The following is a 24709-nucleotide window of genomic DNA, read 5'->3' on the forward strand; positions in this document are numbered from 1 at the left end:
AATGGATAGACTGTTTGGAGAAGGCTAGAAAACTCCGAATTCCCCAAGCTTTCCGACTGAGTTCCAATTTTGCCGACAGTAGTTTTGTTTTTGTTGTCAGGAGTTATTTCGTAAGTTTACTACGTTTACTCTAGCACTGCTTGGAAATATTGCTTTTCATGGCATTATAAATTCACCAGTTACAAGAACTACTTCAATAGTGACTGGGGGAAAAAGGGGCCATTTTTGCTAGAAGAACTTCGTAGCGCGCACGTTGAAATATAAGTGGGTAGAAATTTTTTTCTTTCGTTCTTTTAGTGTAGGTGACCTCGCAGTAAAAAAAGTGTAAGACTTCTTTCGTTTGGGATTGTTGCCTCAAACCGTTTTTAGGTGCGCCTCAGAAATGATTCAGTGTTCCCGCTATGCATTCCTCCCGGCACTAGAACTTTTGTTAGGAACCTAAGTTCCTAAGTTCCTAAAAAAAAAGTTCCTTTTTTTTAGTTTTGCATCCTTTTAATACTTGAAGTCCAGAAAAGTGACTTACCCATTACCTTGTTTCGTCAGACGCTTAGATTATTTTTTACATCTATTGTATTTTGTTCGGGCTGGTCGTTTCTTTTCATCAGTATTTAGGCTGAATTCGATTCCTGCCCCAGAAGTATGGTATATGTACCTCGCAGACTTCTTTACTAACCGTTAAGGGATTGCTATATCCTGGAGTTCTCCGTGTATCTCTATTTATCGGACAACGATTTGTGTCGATTATTCTGTTCCGGGGAATCATAGTGTCCCGTTGCTGTCCTGAGCAGCATCTGAACTGAGTACTCGATGCAGTGGTTATCACTGAGATTCTCCTCCCATTCTAAAGCTTTACGCCATGTTATTCCGCTGGTGTGTTTTATGTGTGTGTCATAATCAATGTGTGACATATAGTAAATGTAGGTGTGATATCGTTGGTTATGCTTACTAGCTCGTAAGTGGTAAGAAGTCAGTTAAGGCTCCTTTCTGTAGTTTGTGGGCCTTGTGTACCAGTGGAAAAATGCAGTGTTGAAGTGTCCGGACACAAATAGTGGAGTGTCCACCGCGTCCCTTATTGACTCAGCTAACACGCTCAATATGGCTCCCAGCTACTTTACAGTTCCATTAGAAGCAGGAATAAAAACGCTCATTGCCTGAGATTTTTATTTACGTCTGTTTTCTCTGCCCTGTAATTATTTGTTGGCACTTGAGGCAACAAGGGACTATTATTTACTGAGAAAGCAAATACAAGGTTCAGTCCATGCGCATTCGTCCAAACAAGGGAACGCTACCATAGATATCTTTGCAATAAGCAGTGATTTCTCCTAATGCATCGATGTTATTAGGTGGCAGCCGCTCTAGCTGGTGATCTAAATCTACACGCATTAAGTCGAAGTAACATCTCTTCTTCAAAGAGCCTCTGAAATCTAGGTATATTTGAAATTGCTAGCAATATAAATGATGTAATACAGCCTGTTGGTCGACATCCGAGATGATCGAATGCGATGCTTGTTTACTTAATATTTGCATCGGATTCGGTCGCCAAGCTCTATTTTGTGAGGTGTACCTGTCGGCTAAAGGACAAGTTGATCGTAGCTCTAAAGGGTTATGTATTATGACACATGTACTGAGCTCAGTAAATTAAATTGGTAATAACTTTTCAGTTTCTTGGTAGGTAATTACCATACCCACTTGCGTTTATGGAGTAGCTATTGTCACCAACTACTATTGCAGATTTGTGATAATGATACTCTACGAGTAATCGGAATGCACACAAGCTCATTAGTTAGTAAATCTGTTATTTTGTTTTCAATTGCGATCACTGTGTTTACCGCTAACCGAGTTATTGTAGAACGTATGTAGCATTTGTGCTACTTAATTTGCGGTAGCAAAATGGCTGCAATTAAATGCCTGTAGAATGCACAGACACTATGTGAATTTCTTATGTAAACGGTCAAGCCAGATTGTATTCCATGAAACGATGAAATACTGTTTGGACTGTCTTTCAGATACCTTGAAAGATTGTCCAGGTTGACTCGCGAAGATGACCAAGCCGCCTTACTCGACGAGATCGCCCATAGTTGCACCGTCAATGATCTTAAAATGATTGTCAGGCAAGTAATTTTTCCACTAATTAATTACCATAATGTTATAATTAAACTTTGCGACAGAAAGATACACAAAAAGGAACTGAAAATAGTTGTAAAAATGACTTTGAAAATGTCATAACGATATAGAAACTTGTTTTGTTGTCAGAAGAAGCTACTATGTCAGTCAAACGTGACACGAAATTTGCTATTAAGCGAGAAATTGACCAGACAATATCTCTTTTAAAGCAATTAATCTTTTTCGTGTTCGTATGTCTGAGCTTTAGAATTCTTTCTAGGACAACTAAGAATTCTTTTTTTTAATTTAATTCAGTTTTTTTTATTTATTCAATTTTATTACATTTAAGTAATCTTCTTGAAATTAGTCATAAATACTCCTTGGTAATCCCAGGGTAGTACAAAAAAGATCTGCGGTTGTCGAGACAGGATTTCGTCACCTTTTTCCGCATCATTCTCCAAAGGTGTGCCAGAATAACAATTGACCTCGATATGTTTCCGAAAGCTTGAAATCGGCCATATTTTCACCAACCAGACATTACTTAATGATTGGTTCCCTTAACATTTTACAAAAGTTGTCTATGTTTATTATCTTTTACGCGCCACCTAATAAAGCTTCATTGTCCTGCCTAAAAGTTGATAAAAATAAAAACCAAAGGCTTCCTCGTTAATAGACAAAACAGATGGGCTATCACTATTGAATCGGACACGCCTTTAGTCTGTTTATAAGTGACATTAAAAATATCAAAAGTAATAGGGTTTTTTTTCACTCTTGTGATACATTAGGTTAATTAAACATGATATCCGAATCAACGCCGGGCCAAAACATATCCTAGATGCTCTTAATCCGGCCGCATATGAAGCTTTCCATGCATCGTTGGATCTCGAAGAAGTTGTGCGTCAAAGCCTCGCAGAAGGTTGGTAGTTAAGACCACTGAACATTTTGTTACCTTTTTAGTTGCTTATATAGGCATAAATTTCGGCCGTTATTAACCAAATTAAATCCTTCAATGGTAGTATATCCGGTTGCCACAAAAAAAGTCAGAAACTATGGAGTACCAACTACAAAGTGAAATATCCGTAAGTACTCACCACGCAAGGCACAAAAGTGTACTTTGCATGATTATATAATACATAATAATATATTATTATAAAGTACGGTTAGAAACGTAGACATATATGTATACATATTTGTATGTCCATCAGTATAGTTATATCCGGACCAATAAATACCATTTGTGCCGGTAGTAGTTTTTCGTTACTGCAATTCGTGACGATAAGAGGCGAGCAAATTGTCGAAGGCGAGAGGCTAGACAATTTGAGGAAATGGTCAGCTAAGCTGTAAGGCAAAAAGTGCCTTCGAATGTTGAAAGAGTTAGACCGAGACCACTGTTTCTGACCTCAACACCTATAGAACATGTTTAGGTAGGTGCGCATGTGTATCAGCGGAATCGATCCTAACAGCCGAGGAAAAAATCTCGCTTTAATCATATACAGCAGACGTCGCAGAGTTGAGGATAATCGCGCGATCTCGTTATAGCAAAACCATGGACGACTATAAGTGAAGGGTCACGGCGCGCATAAAGAATCAACCAAAACTAGTAGAAAGTGCAGGTGGCTCTAGGCCGTATGTTGAGATCAGGCACAAATCTTTGCGAGCAGGACAGTAGCAACCGCTTTTTGCTCGGTATTGGACCAGATGTTACTATTTCTCGCCTAACAGCATCGAATTTCGAAATTTCCGCGCTTATTATATAAATAATTTCCATAGGGTACGTAGGAGATAAAAACTTTAAGCGGATATGCTATAGTTACATAGTTACCACATGCACACAATGGTTCTGGCGTAGGTAGACAAAAGGTGTAGAGCACACCGCTAAACCGGGTGTGTCCAAAACACTAAATGTGTCCAGGATTCGTGTGTTTGCGTCACCAGTACGAAGTACTACAGCAAGGGGAAATATAGCAGCACTATGCGTTTTGCAAAGCGGGTTTATGAAAATTGCTCTCCCCGAGCTATGGTTCCTGATGAAAGCGGGAGCGGAAGTTGCTTTGGTGCGTAGAGTTATTGTGCAAATAATAGGACGTCAGTGTGAAATCGCCAGCAAGTCATTAGCCGTACAGGTGCGTTTTGATTGAGGACGATGCCTTTAAGTTCATACATGTCTCGTCAGAGAAACTCTCTAAGACTGATTTTATATTTACAAAGCGCAATCCTTGTGCTTGCTGTTTCTACTTGATACTGATTGGAATTAAATAAACCGTGGAGAACCTTATGGCGGCTATAATAGCACTTTCGGAAGACTTAGCTACTAAAGATTTCTTCGGTGTAATTGCAAACGAGGCGGCAGTGATGTAAAAACTAGGAGAAGCGCTCACTAAAAATAGACAAAAGTTTTCTCTAGTTTTATACATGGCACATGCTGCACATCTTTCAGTGCTGAAAACTATGAGTGAAAGTTTACGGCCTAAATATTAAAAGAAGCAGAACGTGGTAAGGATGACGCCGCAGAATTTAATAGCGGCACTTACCACCAGAAAAAGAGAGACAAATTTTTGTAGTACAATGATGTCTTTATAAAAATGACAGCAGGCTTTGTCGGTGACTATAGTAAGATGCTTCAGCAGTTTTAAGCAAAGTTGCACAATCGAATGCACAACCTCCCCGAAATATTGCCGAAACACTTTTTTAAGCTAATACTATCGAAAGCCAAAGATGTGTTGTTACAACCTTTTGGACGGTCAGCTAATCATTTAGATTGTCACGGTCATAACGCCAATATTATATGACTTTACACATTTAGTGAATAGAAAACATGAGGCAGCAAGAGTAGCAAAATAACTGCAGGCAAAATGAAGTATTTTGTATGCCTCTATGAGTTACATTCTGAACATGACGGGAAGCGCAGGGTCGCAAACATACAAAAGACTGTAATTTTATAATTGGAGCACAACGAAGGGATTCAGGACTCCATGGGTTTTGCCCTTACGTTAAACTCGTAATACAAATAGAAACGGCAGGCAGGCGATGAAAAACCTTGTAAGGACCTTAGACGTTAATGCATAATACTAAATCTCCACAAAACATAGTTGATATGCTGCACTGTGTCACTCCGCCCACTGTGCAGTCTATATAAGGAATCACTTTCGAATGTTTCCTTCATCAAGGTGCGTATGTGTTTAGTTTGGTGTGATACGTAAGAAATACATTGGAACAAAAACAGGATATGCCTAAAAATAACCGAAAATTAAAAGATGCTGTTCGCAGCGTGATAAAAAAGACTAAATAAATATTTGCGATATACGTCGAGTATATCATGAGGTGTGGAAAAGAACTGACTCCTGAGACGCTTTTCCACGTTAGTAAATGCTGAATGGGTAAAGAAAGACAAGTTATTTTGAAAGGCTCTATGTACTTCTGTATTAAATGGGCTAACTTCTCCAAAAATAACACAAAAAAATCTTATTTTCCAAGATACTTTTTGAAGGGCTACAGCATTCTCCAAAAATGGGAATCTCGCTGCAATCTGTTTAGTTTTCAAGAAGGCCCGTCCTGTGTCCTACCATGGTTTACCTAATGTGTAGGAAAGGCTGGAACGCATCATTATCGCTATTGTTTGAACAGAGGTAAATTTTTATTTACACAGCACCTTCTAACTATAGCACCGCACCCCATGTAGAGCTTCCCTGACGATATTTTTACATAGCTGCATTTTACCTTACAAATCGATCCAAATAAAGCATATTTTTACATAAGAGCTGACGACCTTTCGAAGCTGTACTTCTACTGAAAAGTATCGACATAATCATTTACCTTTTTGTGTGAAAGTTGCGTTTGCGACCTCTTTATATGTTACGGACATCAGTAACACGCTGTGAAAACAGGCTCATTCACGGCCTTACTGTCACAGTAACAAATTTAAAAAACGCGATTTTAATAAGTTATTTTTTAGTCCTATTTAAACTATTACGAATGAGATCTAGATAAAATAAAGATTATAAAAAATACGCTAATAGCTTCGGTGTAAGACACCTATATATTATTATATCATTGCCTTATAGGGCTTGGCCTCATCAACTTTTATGGAATCCCCTTGGCCTCATCAACTTTAATGGAATCCCCCCCCCACCCCTCGCCCCACACATTTCACTAATTATGCCACCTGTTGGTTAATTGATTGAGAAAGAATGAATAATCCGTGTAGACAAAGAAAGGCGATAATATTCTGAAAGGGTGAAGCGAATAGTGTGCACCGACCTTTTTCTCACATTTAAAGCCAGACCAGCCGATTGCAATAGGCGCCGATGCAAGTGATTGTGACATAGAAGCCGTAAGTGTTTTCTGCAGTGACTAAGTCAAACCAATTTTTTATGCATCTCGTACACTTACACGGGAAGAATTTTTTTTTAAAATTCTTCCCGTGTAAGTATATATATATATATATATAAGTATATTTTTGTTCCCGTGTAAGTATATATATATATATATATATATATATATATAAGTATATTTTTGTTCTGCTTGCTTAGTAAAAAAGGTAAGCTACCCACGTACAACTGTTCACTTCTACCTAATTTCGGTGCAAAACGAAGCGTCCCAATGTACATGGTAAAGCACTTTTAACGATGATACCATTGAGTACCGTAAAATGTACTCGACAACAGAGCTTTCTAGAACTGGAAGATGTAGGAGTTAGCTGTACTGAAGCAGATTTGAATGACAGGTTTGTTCTCTTGATTTTGGCAGTTGTACTCCAATTTGAGGCACTAAAGGATAACAAAAAAAGCACGAATATTTTTAACAAGGATGCCTTGGGAAAATAAGCACGAAAGACGCTACTTCAACTTCATTAATTCCAAAGATATTCGATTTAAATTGAATTCGTGCTTTCCTAGCTTTCCGTTTGGTCAACCACTTCGTCCATTCCCGAATTGATTAGCTTGTGGGCTTCGACGATAAGCTTTCGCCGCCATAGGCACTAGTATCGGCATAATTGGTTTTTAATTATATATATATATATATGTCTATATAGGTTGGGGAAGAATTTTACGTCGAGTTCAGACTCCAAAGGTGAAGGTTCCAGGTGAGAATATAGTGTGTTTCTACGCTTACTTTCTTTCGCTAGAAACTGCTTGAGCAGCTTGATACAATTGTGGAAGAAAACCATTTTACTGAGAAAGACATTTTTTGACTCGGGGTTACACAGCTACTATATGTATTTATTCTTAAACATGTTCTGATCATAAAGTGTTAATCAGTAACTGGCATCATCTTCGTCAGTCTATTTTCTTTATCAGTCTATAACTTTGCACACAGGCTTGTAAAACATGCAGATTAACTATGTTGAAGGTGATTTCGCATTTTTAGTGCCATGGTGTGCTCTTTTGATTGTTAAACTCAGTACATGGTCAGAAAATGAGTTTTTCCCGCATTAGCTTAAGCTTCATCCCTATAAGCTCGCGATTGTTCTTTACATCAATGACAATGAGAAGTTCGCCAGAGATGAATGAAAGATGATCAATTACTATAGTCTTGAGCGACTTCGAGAGTAAACAAGATCAAGTGAGTTTTTTGGGGTGTCGATCGAATTCGCCTTTCGTAACATCTGAAAGATGCGGCACATCAAAGGCAGGCCTGGCAATCGAGAAGACCACTTTACTGAGCTTTGTTAATCTATACGCTGATTGAAACACACACGTATAGTTGCAGTGAAGTGAAATAGTGCGTTATTCCGCTAAAAGAAAAGCACTATTGTCGTACAATATTTCTGGCAAGACAACCTGATTTTAGGTATAAAGACCCTTTGCAACTTTTTGAAAAAATAATATTTGATTTTTGTTATTGGTAATAGTCAAGGCCTGACCTCAAGAAAAGGTCGTCGGCGTTAACAAGCAAACGGAGTTGCTGGCTATGACAAATACATGTTTATATGTAAAGCGCTACTAGGTAGAGAATAAATGTCAAGTACCTTTCGGTAATATAAAATCTCCGCTTTGAACTTTGCATGCTGTTACATGACAGGCTTTGGTTCCGGTGTAGTAACTGTAGGCATCAAGATATGTACGCCCGTGAAGCCAATGCTAGCTGAACCTTGTCGCTCTGTGGATTTCGCCTTTAAAAGATTTCCTAATGTAAGTGGTTTTAAAGCTTGTATCTGTGGTCAAATTCCGAATCTATTCAATTGTGGTCTTATATATTTAACGTGTTGACGTACGAGGATAGATCAATAAAATTCGGGTAACTTTCGGTTTTAGTAAATTTAATTTTTCTCATAGTTTTCATTTCGCTGCCTGCAGAAATATGATTAAAAAGCTATGACTTACGTATGGCTAGCTGTAAATCAACCGTACTTAAAAAAGCCTAGAAAAATCTCAAATCCTTAGCTAAAAACTTGCTTCAGATTTGTCTTATAGCGGGTTTAATCGTTTAGAAAAACTCATTTTGATTTCGACGTCATACATGTCTCATTTCCTTTGCTACAAGGCCATACTGGAGCTTCTGTAACATTTCATCGTCTTTGAAAAGGATGTCAAGACCTCTCACATGTATCTGTCACATGTAGTGCTAAACGTCGCATTGTGTAGTATGATGTTTGACTAATTTGGGAAATATTGATTTTGATAGCCAAATTAGCGCCCAAAGTAGCGCAGATTAAGGGCTACAGAAGTTTTTTTCCATTGTCGTATTGCTTTATCGTCTCATTGCCTTTATGGGGCACAAGCCCCGTATTATAACGTTAAAACTTACAATATCCGGTCGTAATATTTCCTAGAAACTGGTCCACCACATGGAGGCCAAAGATCGTTCGACAGAATGCAATATTTAATATTATGTTTCACTCGAAACACCACGAAAAAGATTTATTTTTGCTTAGCTTTCCTTCAAACGCATTCAATTGGATATGACGGTGCAGCATGAAAGCGCGACCCAAAATATTTTAGAGAAATCAGTATTGTTTAACAAGTAATATACGCCCGAACAAAATAACAGTACCCACAACCCAAATACTATACTCGTCGGATCAATCTTTAGAACTTGTAAGTCTTACCACAACGTATTCCTAGATAATCTTGCATTATATATAACGTCGGCATTGACGGTTCGCCTAAAAGAGCTGAGCAAAAATATTAGCATTAGTGCAAGAATATTTATTGCGGCTGCTTCGAAGTACTTATATATAATAAAGTACTTATATTATATATAACTTCTGTATCATGTGTACATTGTAATAGTATTTTACAAATATGTGTCCGCTTCGTTAGCGATGTAAAGATTTTTTTGATTGACATTGATAGGTACACAGAGTTGCTCAAAGGATTAGCACGTGATTTTAGCGTGCAGTTACCAACTGGTTATGAGGAATCAATCGTTGGCTGTTAGCATTAAAAAAATTATTTTTCATTTTATCTGGAGTTCGAAGAACAACAAACTTTGTTTGTTGATGTCATATATCATTAGTCTGAGCTTTAAAATGATGCTTGCCCTTGAATGATGATGCCCTTGAACTTCGAAACATTTACGGGAAATGAGAATTATTTTAACTATATTACGGGTTCAAATGTATAAAAGTACTGATTTTACCTACACCCACGTTTACTGCTTTGATAAAGCTTTTTCTATTTCTTTGAAGCTGTTGTCTTTTTGAAGGGAAATTAACACCCGTATAATCTGCTTTTAAAAGGCACTTAGGCATTTTATTAATGACGTAGTGTTTTCTGGTTTCGTAGTATGATTCCATGTATTTCCGATCTAACCTGACTTACTGCAGGGAATGTTTGCTGAAGTTAAATACGACGGAGAGCGGGTGCAGTTACATAAGCGCGGCAACGAGTTTTTTTTCTACTCACGGAGTCTAAAACCCGTTGTTGCTCATAAGGTAAATAGAAATAAACGTAATAACTACGGTTGCTAATTCTTTGAGCGTTCTTTCCGTACTTATCGCAATATGCGAACTTCACTAGGAACATGAACAAGCAAGTTTGAAAAGGATAGGCGGTTCGACTAGTCTGTATCCTGGGCCGTACATCCCTTGTGAAGCATTATACTATAGTCACTTTGTATTTAGGTGTACTTACCCAAAAAAGTTTGGTCCGGATCTCAACACATATATTTTTCGATACGGACACAGTGAGAGACTCTAATGTAAAAACATGCAAATCGTTACCATTCCAGGTAAACCATTTCAGAGAGTATATCCCAAAAGCATTTCCATATTGTGACTCGTTGATAATAGATGGAGAAATCCTTCTTGTTAATACGAAGACTGATGAAATTCTTCCATTCGGTAAGTGTATGTTTGCTATTAAGATATACTGGGTTTACTGCTTTTGCTTTTTTCTACGCAGATAAAAGCCTGTTGAGATTCCAAGGGTTTCCTTGCTTCAGGTTAACAAATGTTAACGGAAAGTGAAACGTACGCAACTGGTGCCTTCTGCTTAATAATTTGATAAACAACTAACTTAACGGAGCACCGTTATATTTTAAGGAACGTTGGGAGTTCACAAGAAGGCTCAATTCCGTGAGGCTGCCGTGTGCTTCTTCGTGTTCGACTGTATGTTCTACAACGGGAAAAGTCTTCTGAGTGAACCACTAAGCAAGCGGAGAGAGGTTCGTAAGAAACACGTGAAATGCGGTTAGGCAAATATTAGAACATTTTTAGATGCGTTTAAAGCGCAAGCCTTATGGGGGGGAGGGGTGGGGGGTAAACGTATGTATATCTACTATTAAGAAAAAGGCTGACTTATGATTTAAGAAAAGTAATTTTGATTTGAGAAAAGCAGCATGACTGATTTACTTAAAACTGTCCTGAATCGTTCATATATGCGAAGTACTTTATCAAGCATCATCCTTCATACGTCTGAACTGCGCCGTAGAATTCCTGTAGGAAGGGTCAGTAGCTACCCCCAGATTTTATTTACCTAAACCATCGTTAGTTCATTACAGAGTGATCGTAGAATTAAAGCAATATTGCTATTATCTTAAAAGCTGAACATGCTAAAAGTAAGCGGCTTGAATGAGCCACTCTCAGAATATTGAAACTACTGAAAATTTACATGCGTTTTTCTATCTCGTTGCCTTCGTGAGGGTAACGATTTCATTGCACCTGTAAGCAGAATGTCTTGTCTTAACGAACTCAGGTCAGTTAAATATGATACCCTAGGATTATATTTAGCATGATGACCAGCAAGAGGTGAATAGGAAATGTTGTTAACGATAAGCAAACATAATGCGGTAACAGTTATGAAATTTAGGTCCTTGGTAGTTTGCTCATCATAAGACACCTACTTCCAGGTGATTATCAAGCCTAAAAAATACCATGCAAATGGCTTTTTAAGTATTCGAAATTATCTAAATTGTGAAATGTCCGTACAATAAGTGGACTGGTATGGTGGATGTGTATGCCCTCTATTGAGAAATAGAAGAAGCCTCGACTCGTGAGAGGATACGCATATAAGTTAACTGAATGTGAGAATGAAAGATGAGGATTGTTGACGAGACTGCTATTTGCTTTTTTTTTTTATCTTTAGAGTCGATGCAAATACTACTTCGATTTGCTCGAGAGTCTGTGCGCCTATTCAGGAATTGGCGAAATATCTGAAACCTACATAAATTCAACGCACCTTTTACTTCAAACATGAAAAGCTGGTTTCCGAATTTCTAGTTGGACAGACGTTTTTGTTTTGTTAGTGCTTGTTATCGGTGTTTTTTTGTTACCGGAATAAATGAATGTTAAAATTTAAGGATTTAAAGAAGCGCAATTCACTTACTAAAGAGATACTGAATTTCTTATATAGTATGAAAATACATCTTAACGTGGAACCTCGTCAGATGGAGAAATCCTATTATAGAATTGCCAAAAATTAAACAAATATGACTTAAAACAATGCATGATGTATATCTCGATAAATTATTATGGAGGATAAGTTGTTTTTAATTAAACGTTGGCAAAACTGAATGGAATTATTGGCTTACTCAATAATAGTTGTGATCATAATTGTAATACTGACGAATAAATTGATATTCACAGATTCTAACGGCTTATATGTCAGTAGTAAAGCACCATGTGCAGTTATCAGAGATGGAGGGAATCCGGAGTCCTGCAAGGCTCAAAGCCAATATCGAAGATGCTATCAACAAAGGCTTGGAGGGTCTCGTTTTGAAGGATCCCGCCAGTCCATACGAGCCTGGTAAATAGTTTTTAGGGGCTTGTATTTGCTAGAGCTCACCAAGACATAACTTGAATGCAGAATTAAGTAAGGGTTATGCAATCGAAAAAGATAAACATTTTTTAGCGTGAACTTTGAACTAGACGCTGTCGCTTGTTATATAACAGTAGTTTACAACAAATGATTAGTTGACTTACTATGTTTCAGCAGTAACAAGTATACATTTGCGATTTACTAACTTAGCTTTATTCACACATGCAGCGTATACGTGGGTGGGCTCGAACCAGCGTTTTTAACGTACTGCTGCCTTTTTTAATAATCTGTTTTCAAACAAAACGTACCGAATCTAGATCAAAAATGTATATATATATATATATATATTACAATAGCGTGAATGCCGTAAGCGATTTTTTGAGCTTGCTCGTTGAAAAATTTACTTTGTTTGAGAGTCTTCTTTAAGTGTTGTTGTTTAAAGCATGAACGCTGATACAGTGTTATCATATCAGATTAAGCAGGTACATTTATTAAAAAAGATGTTATTTGGTTACTAAGTATATTCAGATTTAAGACCTGAGTCGTTCATCTTTTATTTTGTCGTAATAATTTTACATTAGGCAAACGTCACTGGCTGAAGGTAAAGAAGGACTATCTACAAGGTGGAACGATGGCTGATTCCGCAGATCTTGTTGTTCTTGGAGCATACTTCGGTACCGGCAATAAAGGCGGCATTATGTCGATTTTCCTCATGGGCTGCTATAATCCCTCTACTAAACGGTAAGTTAAAAAATTTGACATTGTGTACTTTGTCATTATATTTAAGAATAGAATCTTTTTTTCTAATATTCTTCTGAAAAAGCCCTCAGAGCAGATATGAAATAGAGGTCTCTGTATTAAAAATGTAAGTTATACTGAAAACGATTATACTGCAGGTTGGTTCATTAGTGGAAAGGCTGGTGCTCTGGATACACGGAATAACGCGTTCATGAGTATAAATCTAAAGTGAACACACAATTTGCATTAAGCAAGTTCTTCGTAATTAAATAATTACCATAGTCATAGCTTCATATGTAACGAGGAAAGTAACGTACAAGGCTGTTATAAACGAATCTGACGGATATTAAACTCGAAGAAGCTTTGAACCAGCAGATGAAATTTGGTCGGTAAATACTTGAGTTTTTTGAAGAAACATTTAGTGTCATGAATTAAGGTTCAGATTTCCGTTCTTCGAAAGCCACAGTGCTGCAGAAGTTTATCAAAAATTAATGAATTTGTTTAGCAAGGAGGCTTTGAGTGTAATTACAGTATGCGAACGGTGCACACGTTTCAAGAACACAAATTAGATTGTTGAAGGCCAGTGAGGAAATAACCAGGTGTCGGGTCGCGAAAAGTGAGAACGCATTGCGGCAATCGGCAAGACTTTTCACGAACGCTAGGCCCGAAACCTAAAAATTTTCTCGGCCGAAATTGGCATTTCGCATGTAACGTGCTACAGAATTATGACCCGAATACTAAAAATTTTCTCGGCCGAAATTGGCATTTCGCATGTAACGTGCTACAGAATTATGACCCGAATACTAAAAATTTGGAAAACTGAACAAAAACATGAGTGTCCTATCAGATGATCCCAGAGTAGTTTGAATTGCATATGGTGTACTCCACGTGCAATTTGCGGAACTTCAATCAGCAGAAAAAATCCGTCTTGAGTATACGGTCTCCATAGGCGAGGCAAAGATTAAACCATCTTTATCACCAGTTAGAGAAAGACTAGGCGAGAAAATGGGGTCGCTTTGGGGAGCAATCAAGGTCAGTTCTGAATAAGTTCGGAGGTAAGGTGATGGTAGTACTTGCAACATCAGGATCATCAGGTACCAAAGGTTATTCGCCAAAAGTGATATCATGAATGTCGCATGTTACCTTAAGTACCCCAGAAGACCCATAGACCGTTGCACAACATTCAACAAAGCAGGCAGTATTATTATTTGATGGCAACGACAACCCTCATCGCCAAATCTCAATTATTTGGATTGACCAAAGAAACATCTAACTTCAGCCTCAATTGGCTTTTTTTTCTTGACCTCAGTGGTGTAATTACGGAGCTTTCTAGGTTCTAAAAAAACCGTTAATGTTAAAGCAGATATCACTATCGATTCACTTCAAGAAGCTATGAATAGAGAGATTACATACGGGAAAGCAGATGGTAAGTCTACAACGGTCCAGAAGCTACCAAAACGCTGGGTATACATACATACATATATATATATGCGCAGCTGCGACGTCGTTTTCAGAAGACGAAACTCAACGGATAAATATATATTATAGTACGGCAAATAGACAGACAAATAAAATGAATCTTCTGTGCTGATTCGAAGTATACATACAGGATGTAACAAAAATACATACACAGTTAGAATGGTTAAAATTTCAGTTTTTGTTTACATATAATTAAATTTAAATTCAAACGCACTTATCTAACGTTTCCTTTTACCGCAATTCTATCAATACACTGCTAAAAGGAGTACTTTATTGGCTTTCAAACTTTAACAAAAATTTTATGTGACATTTGTTGCGCGATTGCGGCTTTTAAATCTTATAGCGTCGTCGATTTTCTGGCATCGAGTTGATAGCGACTCTACTCTAGCGAGGGTAGTTATGTCAATTACTTGTACCATTCAATTTATGTGTAGTATCAGGCAGTGTTCCTCGTACAGTCGGTTCATATTTTCCCAACTACCATTCACAAAAATTCATTTCTGCGGTCTCGGATCATCTTCATTGGTAGCACATACAATTGTCAGAATGTATCCATTCCGTTCACGACGTTTTAAAATGCGACTGACTCTTGATCTGCTAATGCTGAGTTTACAGGTTGAACCTCCTAAAGAGTTTTTGAATGTTTCGCTATAGCTTTACAATACCCTTTCGTAATTGGTGAAGCCTTTTGATGTTTTAAGTCTTCCGAAACCCTTGTATATGTCCTGTACAATTCAATTTGTTCCAAATTTATTTTTAATCCATTTAATTGTGAGTCGCGTAAATAAGTCTGATTTAAGCCTCTTGTGATATTTTCTTCGTATTTTTGCTACATTTTTACACTTCTAATACCCTTTAAAGCAGGCTTTCTCTTTTCAAAATTTAATCTTGATCTATTTATTATTTCTGACTAATCACATCCTGAAAGGAAAGAAAAACAGGAACTTATGACCCGCTAAACAGTATATACATTGTTTTGAGATACATTGTATATTGTTTCGTCTTGTAAGCTCGCTGCAACTTTTCAATCGGCTTAGACTTTGATTTTACAGACAAAATTAGCCAAGTGAAAAAAAAACTCTTTACTGTACTTGTAACGTCGTTTTCTTGCTTTTACGGAGCTGTGTTTAATTCAATTGCATGTTTCAGGTAGATTGAACAAACTCACAATGATGGAGATCTTAGAATGTGTTAAAGGTTTGTTTTTAGAAAGGGCTAACAGCTATTAAAATTCGTGAGGATACTTGTGGGGTACATGGATAGAATATTATAATCGATTATTTGGGCGGGAAGTAATCAGCTCATTTTCAAAGTAGTGACTTCAGCATTGAAGTCCTTTAACCATCAGGGTCTACAATTCTCACTATAGTCAATCAGAACCAATATAAGCCTTTACCAGATTATAGAAAATACAGGAATATCTATAATGAAACTATTGCGTTAGTCGAGCAGACACTTGTGTTTCTAATTTTGACCGGTGACTAACTGCAAAAACTAAAAGAAGAGAACGCTATCTTCATGTGGATGGGAATGGGTGGCGAAAGATGAATAATGTCATTCACGGCAGGTCGTGATTAAAGCATGGTAGTCTGCTCCAGGCGAGAGTGGCGTGGCATTTGCTGCTATTGGTGGACGTGTTTCTTATGAGCTTCTGTCAAACAACCGAAGGGTTACCTCAGTTAATTATCGTGAACAGTTTTATTGTTTAAAGCAATGCATCTAAGAAAAATGCCCAGCTATGGCCAACAAGAGAGGAGCCGTGTTACATCATGACAAAGTCGGGCCACATGTGGTAACTTGCCAAAATATATACGAGTTTGATTGGGATGTTCTACCTGGTAGCTCCAGGCTTGTTTTTTTCCGATCTTTGTAGAACTCCCTTAATGTGAAAAGTTATGCATCCCTAAAAAGTACGAAAAACCGCATTGACTAGTCGCAAATAAAGATAATGATTTTTAGGAAAATGTAACTGAAGAACTGCTTGAAAGATGAGCAAAAATTATCGCTAACAATACCTAATATTTAACCGATTGAGACTGATTATGCAAAACGTACCTCAAAAGTATTCTGCTTCTTTTTTGCATCTTCGCTTAGTTTAGGGACGATACACTGATGAGAATGATCCTCCTAAAAAGCTATGTCTTATAATGAAAAACATGTTTATATAAAGCATCCTTATGAACTTCAGCGTCAAGGCAAAGCAATAAAAAAACTAAACTATATGCTTTCTATGTTTTGAAACAGTATTACCAGACGGCAAACTGTGCGATTTTGATCGGCGACATTCTGCCACCTTTCTGGCAGCACCATAATCCTATCTTTGGCTGTGGTTTTCGAGAAAAAAATTGTGTGATTTTCACATCCCTTTATAGAAACTAAATTAACAGCATAAATGGAATTCCGCAAGATCCTCGCTATACGGCGAATGCATTAAATTTTCGGTCGAAATTCTTTCGATATTTGCCACGTAGTTAAAGATATATATGGTCTAGCGTCTCAATGATGGACAGCGACGTCTTTTCCTGTCGATTCTTTCAGTGCGCTTGTTTCACTGGCTTGTATAGTTCATTGTTAGCAGTAGACGTTCAAATCAATCGTATTTATACGAAGCAGCAACTCATCGTGTGTGATTCCTTTGCAGTACCACCAAACACACAGCATATTTGTTGATGTCATTTTTCAGGCAGACCACAGTTTATTTATTGCACTTGCACATGATTATGGTAAGTAGCCCACTTTTTATCACACATGATCAACTGCTTGGTCAAAAGATGGCTTGGTGTCACTGCGTCTATTATTTTCGTTTGACATATAAACGCCGAGCTTTTTTAACCAGCTTTTTTAAATTGTCCAAACTGTTTTGTGGTGGGTGTTTAGTTCTTTGACTACTCACGTTCAGTCTCGGTCAACTTTGCTAATAATCGTACTAAATTTTTTCCTAATTGGTCAACCACTACGAGACAAGCCTTTTACATTGATATTTCCAGAACAAAAGCGATAAACCATTTTTGGGTCATGAACAGCACGAACTTTTTTACCGGGCTGGGCAGCATTTGTGCCTTTATCGAAATATAATTGTATAATATAGCATATTTTTGAAGAAAATTCATTCGTTTTTAAGACACTTGATCTTGAATCTGAATAAACACACTTTAGCACGTCTACAACTGCGGTTTGTAGATGTCGCTTACACGACGCGACACACGTTACCTGAAACACGTGACTTCAAAACAAGTTAGCCAGAAAAACGACAAATCGATATTTGTCATCACACTTTATTACATTACAAACATTACTGATATCATAATTTCTAGGTAAATGCGGCTTAGATCTGTACGTGAAGGGCTGCCATAGGTCAAGTAAGTCGCGGTGCTCCAATAGAGCTTGTCGCTTATTCGCAGAAACCTTAATGGCAACGGCAACGGCAGCGGCAGCGGATCGAATCCCAGCTTACAAGCTAGGTTACAGGGATGACATGTTGGGCGTCGACTACGAACAGGGTTAGAGCGCCGATTGGTTCGCGGCAGGCACCTGGACGCAAACGATAAGAACTCATTGAAGGCATTCCTTGAAGCTTTGATCGCATGCCTGTCACATCATCAAGATTGCTCCACCGCGGTTTTCTCCACCCGATCTGTCGTTGGTAGAGTACACAGCGCCCGGCAGATTGACTGTACAGGTGAAATCCACTGTCTCTGCCTATAGCTGACGTCCATAGCAGTTCGTAAGAATGGCCTTCAGATTGCTGCCGGAAATCGACAAGAGCGTGGCTGGAGCGGTCATGGGGCAGGCAGCGATCGAGGCGACCCCGGCAGCATGGGCACGGTCCAAGGTGAAGCTATTTTAGACATTAGAAGAAATGCTCTCCAGTGCATCGAGAACACTATGGTCGCAGGAAGCGTCAAGGGAATCGCTTCCCAATAAACCGACTTGAGCTACCATACGCCTTCGAGGCCTAAAAGACCTAAAAAATTCGTGCAAGGGTAATAATTTCGCCAACTGCCTTACTGCAAAGTTACGCCAAATTGCTCACCGACTGCTCTGTAATCGACAACGACGCATGAAAGTGCGATTTAGACGAAAAAAATCTATGCCGAGAAAGCTATAGGACGGCACAAAGGGACTGAAAAAGGTTGAAAGTATAACGATGGGCCTTTTACATTGCAACTGCGTTACTACGCACCACCTACTGTTGTATGTCAGGCGGTCCCATACAGCTATTGAGCCGCGACAACCTGCGACCAGCAGCTGACCGTGAACGCGAAGGATATATAGCGGTATGCTAAGAAATATCCCCCGGTAGCGCGGCCGAATGTAGAAATGCGCGTCGCGACTATTTATAATATCATAATTCTTAGGTAAGTTCATATTTGTGTAAAAGGGATTGCTTAACGCTGAATAAATCGTAGTTCGCTTATATCTTGGTTACCAATGTTTATAGATGGGTCACCGTGACCAAGGTGCACGGAGGTCACGATGATGCGACGCTTCAGAGATTGCAGAAGGAGCTTCAGATGAAGAAAATTTCAAAAAATCCAAACCTTGTGCCGTCCTGGATGGACGTAAAACAGCAGTTGGTGCCGGACTTTGTTACAGTAGATCCTCTCACCAGCCAGGTTAGTGCACTAGCACGAGGAATTCATATTGTGCATTAAGGACTTGAAATCAAACTTACGGTGGTTTCTCGAATGGAGTTTTACATCAACATCGATTCTCGTTTGTTGTCAATGGCAAATTATTCTCATTAGTCTTAGTCTCTTAAAAAGCAACTGATAGAGATAATCATGGTCAAGTAGTCAACTTCGTACCCTTTATACGCTGTTATTTCTACCTTTCTTAGGGCTTCCGCATTGGCGTATAAGGAACTTTTCTCAAATATTTCAGAAGCGCACAGTGACTAACAATAACCTAGACCGTCAGTTCCGAGTCACTAATCTAGATGTTCTTAGTTGAGTAGAAACCTATACCCAAAACGCGACGCCTCTGGCTCATTAAAAAAGATCCTACTATCAAGTATGCTTCCTTTAAAATAAATATTATTATACCTATATATCTATATATAGATTTTCAACTGAAATAATTTTAATTTCCATATTCACCGTGTTCTATTAAATATATGGTCTCTTTTTGTCAGGAGAAAAATAGAATAACATGAATTTCACATCAGGGAAACATAGTGTTTGTTTTTTTTTGGCGTGAATGTACACACCAACGTGGATACGTAAATTTGAAACAAACTATTCGGCAGCTGCTCATGTCAAAAGCGAAGGGTTAGAGGGCCTAGCGTGAAGTAAGTAAATTCAAATAGGCGATAGACGCAAGTATTCCACACCTTATACCTCATATAAAAATCATATTCATACGCTGAATGCGGAAGAGCTTTCCTAGAGATGTTCCTAAACGCTTAAATAAAATTTCCGTCAGTTAACGCGAAAGATTCACAATATTAAACGGACCTAAAGGACCAAAAAAGAAATAATGAATAATAGGAAGATAAAAAAAGAAGTAATTTTTGATCATCCCGAAGTCTATCTTGGATAAATCTTAAATCAGAAATTAGTAAGCATTCAAAAATTGAGTTATAGAAGTAAATTCTCGACAAGCATCTAATACCAAATGCAAACTGAAGAAACTATTAAAGAACATTGCACGTCTATCGGTTATAAAACGTTGCACTTTGTTAAACGCGCGTCGTCCAAAATGTCGAAGCAATCATACAACTTCCACAAACCTATGAGCATTTATAAGAATGAACATCTCACTTTTTAAATTTACCTAGTTGCTCTATTCCAGTTAACTAAAGGATGTAGTATATACACATATTTTATTACGTGCTTATATATTCTATATTATGTCAGAGAAAGGGGCAGAATATTAAGGTTTTAGGTTAGCTGTTAGGAGTGAATAATAAGTATCTTTGAACTTTAATAGGCCCCGTTGTATATGAGCCAAACGAAAACGTAACTTTCCTGCGTATTATTGCTTTGAAGCGTGAAGACCATTGACCCCTTAGCTTATTACACTTAATACTGAAGACACGTTCTGGCAGACTGATTTCCTGTAGTGGATACGCGCAGAAACGAGTCTAAACCTATGGATATTTTTCGTTTCAAGCAGGAGTATCATTGAGAAAGGAGTTGCGGTTAGATGCTCATATAATAATCTCCAATAAAGTCTGCCTAAGAATTTTGACCATATATAACTTTTGATGTGTGATTCCCTGCTGGAAGTAACAATGGGATAGTTTTGGCTAGGTAAATTACACGTGAGTGGAAATCGAAGGGAGCGGGTATGTTGACGCCGAGATTCATTGTAACGGTAGATGTGGCAAGTCATTACTCAATTCAAATTATTCTCATTTTTATTTATGCGTTAGGTTTCGTTTCTTGTATGTTGATGCATTAATAGTGACATAATAGCAAGCGAGACCATTGATAGTTTTTTTTTTGGAGAGTTGTGTGAAACCGTAAAGAAAACTAAACCACGTATCTTTTCATTATTTTTCTGCTTAAAATATTTCTATCTATATGTGTCTTTTAAAAACAAGTGTCGTATAATACAGAGGCAGGGCTTCTCTGGGAAGCGCTGGAAATGACAGGTTTTACGCTGATTTCGCTTCGAGTTCAATATGGAAAGTAAAACTTGGTTCAATCCAGTATAAATATCAAAATGACTTATGACTCATTTTGTCAACCAACAATGTGTAATCCATTCTGCTAAAAACACTCTCGTAATGATTGTATATGCTGTGGACGATCTTATACGTTATATGCGTGGCCAATTCTTACATCATCCGCTGTTGGCTCTAGGTTGATCGATGAGTCACAAATTCTTAGCGTTCTCGACAAAGAATACTGTTTTGCGATAACTTTTTCGCTTAACGTTCGGGTTCTACGCGGCTACGCGGCTTTGTTTGAACAGACCAGCTGCAGTTCCCTCATAGTACGATAACTTGAACACAAGTTTGAGGGAGCCAGCGAAAAAAAAGCATACGGCTTTCAATAAAAATCAGTGGTATATTTCTTACGCTATATTTGGATCTTTAATTCGATATGGATTAATAGATTGCTTGCTTTGCGGATCGTGTCACCTTTAGCGAACTGGTCAAAATGAGGAACGAAGAGACAAAAATAATTTTAGCAAGGTGGATTATTAAATCTTCAATGAGCGATCAAGCGATATGCAGTGAGCGTTTCTAGAAGCAGAGACCGGCATCCCTGGAAAGACATTAATATGAACCAATTTTTCCTCTTAAAACATTGTTGGAAAAATTAAGAAATGCTTTGGAGTTCCAGTTCTCGCTTCAGACAAGGGAAACCTAATTTCAGTCTGCTTTACGATTAACGATGCGTGGATATAGTAGGTCAGCAGTAATCGTCCACTTTCGTTAAACAGTCTTGTCACTGATGTTTCGCCTGGTTGTGTGGGTCAAGAATACGAGTAAACGTGTCCGCGTGATATCGGTAGTTTTAAAGGAATCCGTAGATATTTCGCTAAGGTATGGTGGATTAGATATAATTTTTTTTTTTATTTTCAATAATGTCTATATCCGTGCTAAGTCCATAATAAAGTCAGCGATAAACTGAATTATTTTTTGTCTTTGTCCTCGAGACAAATCAAGTCGTCTCCGAGCGCTTGATTGTGAACGAGTTGAATACATAATTAATTAACTCTTTTGCCATTATGTCTTGACGTAGTATCCAAAACGAGGAATATTTAGTGGGGGAATGTTTCACCTAACATGAGCTGTATATACAGTGTTGTAATGCATGTATTTAAATTTACCATGTTTGTCGTTTCAGGTGTGGGAAATCACAGGAGCTGAATTTAGTAAAGCCGAAGCCCACACTGCCAATGGAATATCGATTCGGTATGAATACTGCGATGTATGCGGTATAACAGATCTTTCAAAATTGTCTGTTAGCTGATATAACCTGGTAGTTTGGGATGTAATCAAAGTTCATGAAATAACCTAGCTTTGGAGACAATTTTCGGTTCTTAGTCCATTGCTTGCATTTACAGATTTCCGCGAGTTTCCCGTATTCGAAATGATAAATCCGCGGAAGATGCTACGTCACTGGAAGAACTCATTCGACTTTTCAATCTGTCGAAAAGGCAGGTCCTAAAATTAGATGACGAAGTAGGAAACCATATCACCCGTAGTAATGATGAATTACTACCTGGTGAGACGCGAGACGGAAATAAATTTAACACAAGTACGCCGGAAAAAAACAAGAAAAATGCCAGAGATCGTTTCGATAGTGCTGGTAATGAGTCCTGCGATAAATCACCGAAGAAGGGCAAGAAAGAGTCTATTTCACCTGCGAAGATACTAACGTCATCGCCCTCTAGAAAAGCCAATAGCCGGACAGTAAAGAACAACACTGAAAAAAAAATTACATTTAAAAAAGATGAGAGTTCACTGTTCACTGTCGATTCTTCTGCATGCACAGGTGAAGACGGAGAAAAAGCAGAAGGAGTGAATAGAGCACGTCGTCGACTTCCCGAATGTGATTTACCCAGATTGTTTACTGGTATAGTTGTAGAAACATTACCAACCGATTTTAGATACTATCAAGACCTTTCAAGGTATTTTATTGCTTACGACGGAAAAATAAGTAAGAAGGGTGTCACCCATGAAATCGGTACAAAGAAAGGAACAGTTTGCATTGACTGGATCTGGGAGTCTATAAAAAGGCGGACCAAAGTCGATATTGACAGCTACATAAACTGAGACAGCAACCCGTAAAAACTTAACTAGATTATTATTTATTTGACTGAGGCTTGGATATACTATGTAGTTTAAGGGAATGTCAAAATATTTTCGTACTATTTGGGAAATATGCACGTGGTCGAAAAATTATAAGATAATACCTTACTATGGCGCTATATTTCTCGCTTTGTCAATTGTAATAAAACTATCTGTTTTCTTAGTCACTCCGAAGCAGCGCTGTTCTAAAAATACACTGATTCATTTCAATACAACTTGCTAATGAACGAAATAAATACCCCATTCTGATTGTGTCAGTTTTTTTACGTACTGTTCTTTTATGTGTCTTGTAAATTGACGAAGTATCGTCGAGAAGCGCTGCGTTGTAGGACATATTGATTTTTGAAAGCCGATCAACAAGGAAATGACTAACTACATACAACTGTCGCATTTTGAGGTCACGTTAATATTGTTCTAAATGGTATGTCGGGTTATGAATTTTGATTCTGACGGTGCCAAGTGCAAACCGTATAGGGATACTTCTACACTTGGAAGGTCATAGTTTTGCGAGTATGTCCGAACTGTGTCGAGGGCGGCCATAACTGTTTTTGTGCTTTTTCGCATATAGGTTTGTTTTAATAAGCAAACAGTATCTCTAACGAAAATTGATTCAGTGCTGTAAGCTACACGACTTCCTCACAGATTCCAATAATGAATTGGCAATGTTTTTTGTATGGTTCTCTTAACAACGGTTGAGGATTTATAAATACAGATCTTCCGCAGGTGGTTTTTTTTCTAAGAAATGTTTCTACGATGAAGCACGCTAGCCAAATATCTAATCAGGAGGACCGAAAAATCGAAGCAAGATAACAAAATCTTTGGCACAAACTGTCTAGAATTCTTAAAGCAAAGTGATGGGACGGAACGAGTAGCAGGATTGTTTGAACAACAGTTCCTGAAACCAGATGATGGGGAAGCTATAACTAGAACGATAAGGGAAACCGCGTGGGATAACAGTAATAGTATTTATAATTCTTTTAGCTTTTATAAAGCTTTTAGTATAGGTAAGCCTACCTAAAACCTATGATCTGTCAGCAAATGGTTATATTCCTATTGTAAGACGACTGCAGCACTGACCTTTATGGAATTTCAGATACCAGCTACACATTGATCTCGCAAATCTCGCATATTAAATTTGTTCTTTTAATGAAATATACCATGTTCATCTTAACATTATCCAATCGATAAAACAGCACCACGTTTCCAATCAGATTGTAGTTAACAAATGGCCAGAATTTTATGAGCTAATGTCATAATAAACGTTACTAATTTAGTTGCGTCCGTGCATGCATATGCACAGGTTCAATATTATGCCCCCATCTACCCTTCTAACCTATCTGCTTTTGCAGTCTTCAGTGTCTGGATGTATTTATCGCTTCGAACACCATTTTTGTGCACGCAGTAATTGTATAATTGATCA

General features: G+C 37.9%; 1 protein-coding gene across 8 annotated transcripts in view; it reads left to right on the plus strand.

Moving 5' to 3' along the window:
* Positions 1–23555, plus strand: part of DNAlig3 (DNA ligase 3) — a 40527-nt gene extending 16972 nt beyond the window's left edge. For 6 of the 8 annotated variants that reach the window (XM_022806078.2, XM_022806076.2, XM_022806077.2 and 3 more), the window contains 11 exons: positions 2007–2111; positions 2889–3019; positions 8125–8234; positions 9872–9979; positions 10276–10387; positions 10589–10710; positions 12131–12290; positions 12884–13043; positions 18961–19135; positions 22322–22389; positions 22542–23555. In XM_022806078.2, coding sequence (XP_022661813.1) covers positions 2007–2111; positions 2889–3019; positions 8125–8234; positions 9872–9979; positions 10276–10387; positions 10589–10710; positions 12131–12290; positions 12884–13043; positions 18961–19135; positions 22322–22389; positions 22542–23253 — 1963 coding nt within the window. In that variant the 3' untranslated portion in view covers positions 23254–23555. The remainder of the gene's footprint in view (positions 1–2006; positions 2112–2888; positions 3020–8124; positions 8235–9871; positions 9980–10275; positions 10388–10588; positions 10711–12130; positions 12291–12883; positions 13044–18960; positions 19136–22321; positions 22390–22541) is intronic. The other 2 variants (XM_086991711.1, XM_022806079.2) reach the window with 2 other exon arrangements.
* The last annotated feature ends 1154 nt before the right edge of the window (positions 23556–24709 follow it).

The sequence above is a fragment of the Varroa destructor genome, unplaced genomic scaffold, assembly GCF_002443255.2.
Source record: "Varroa destructor unplaced genomic scaffold, Vdes_3.0 BEIS01000005.1, whole genome shotgun sequence".
Taxonomy (NCBI): domain Eukaryota; kingdom Metazoa; phylum Arthropoda; class Arachnida; order Mesostigmata; family Varroidae; genus Varroa; species Varroa destructor.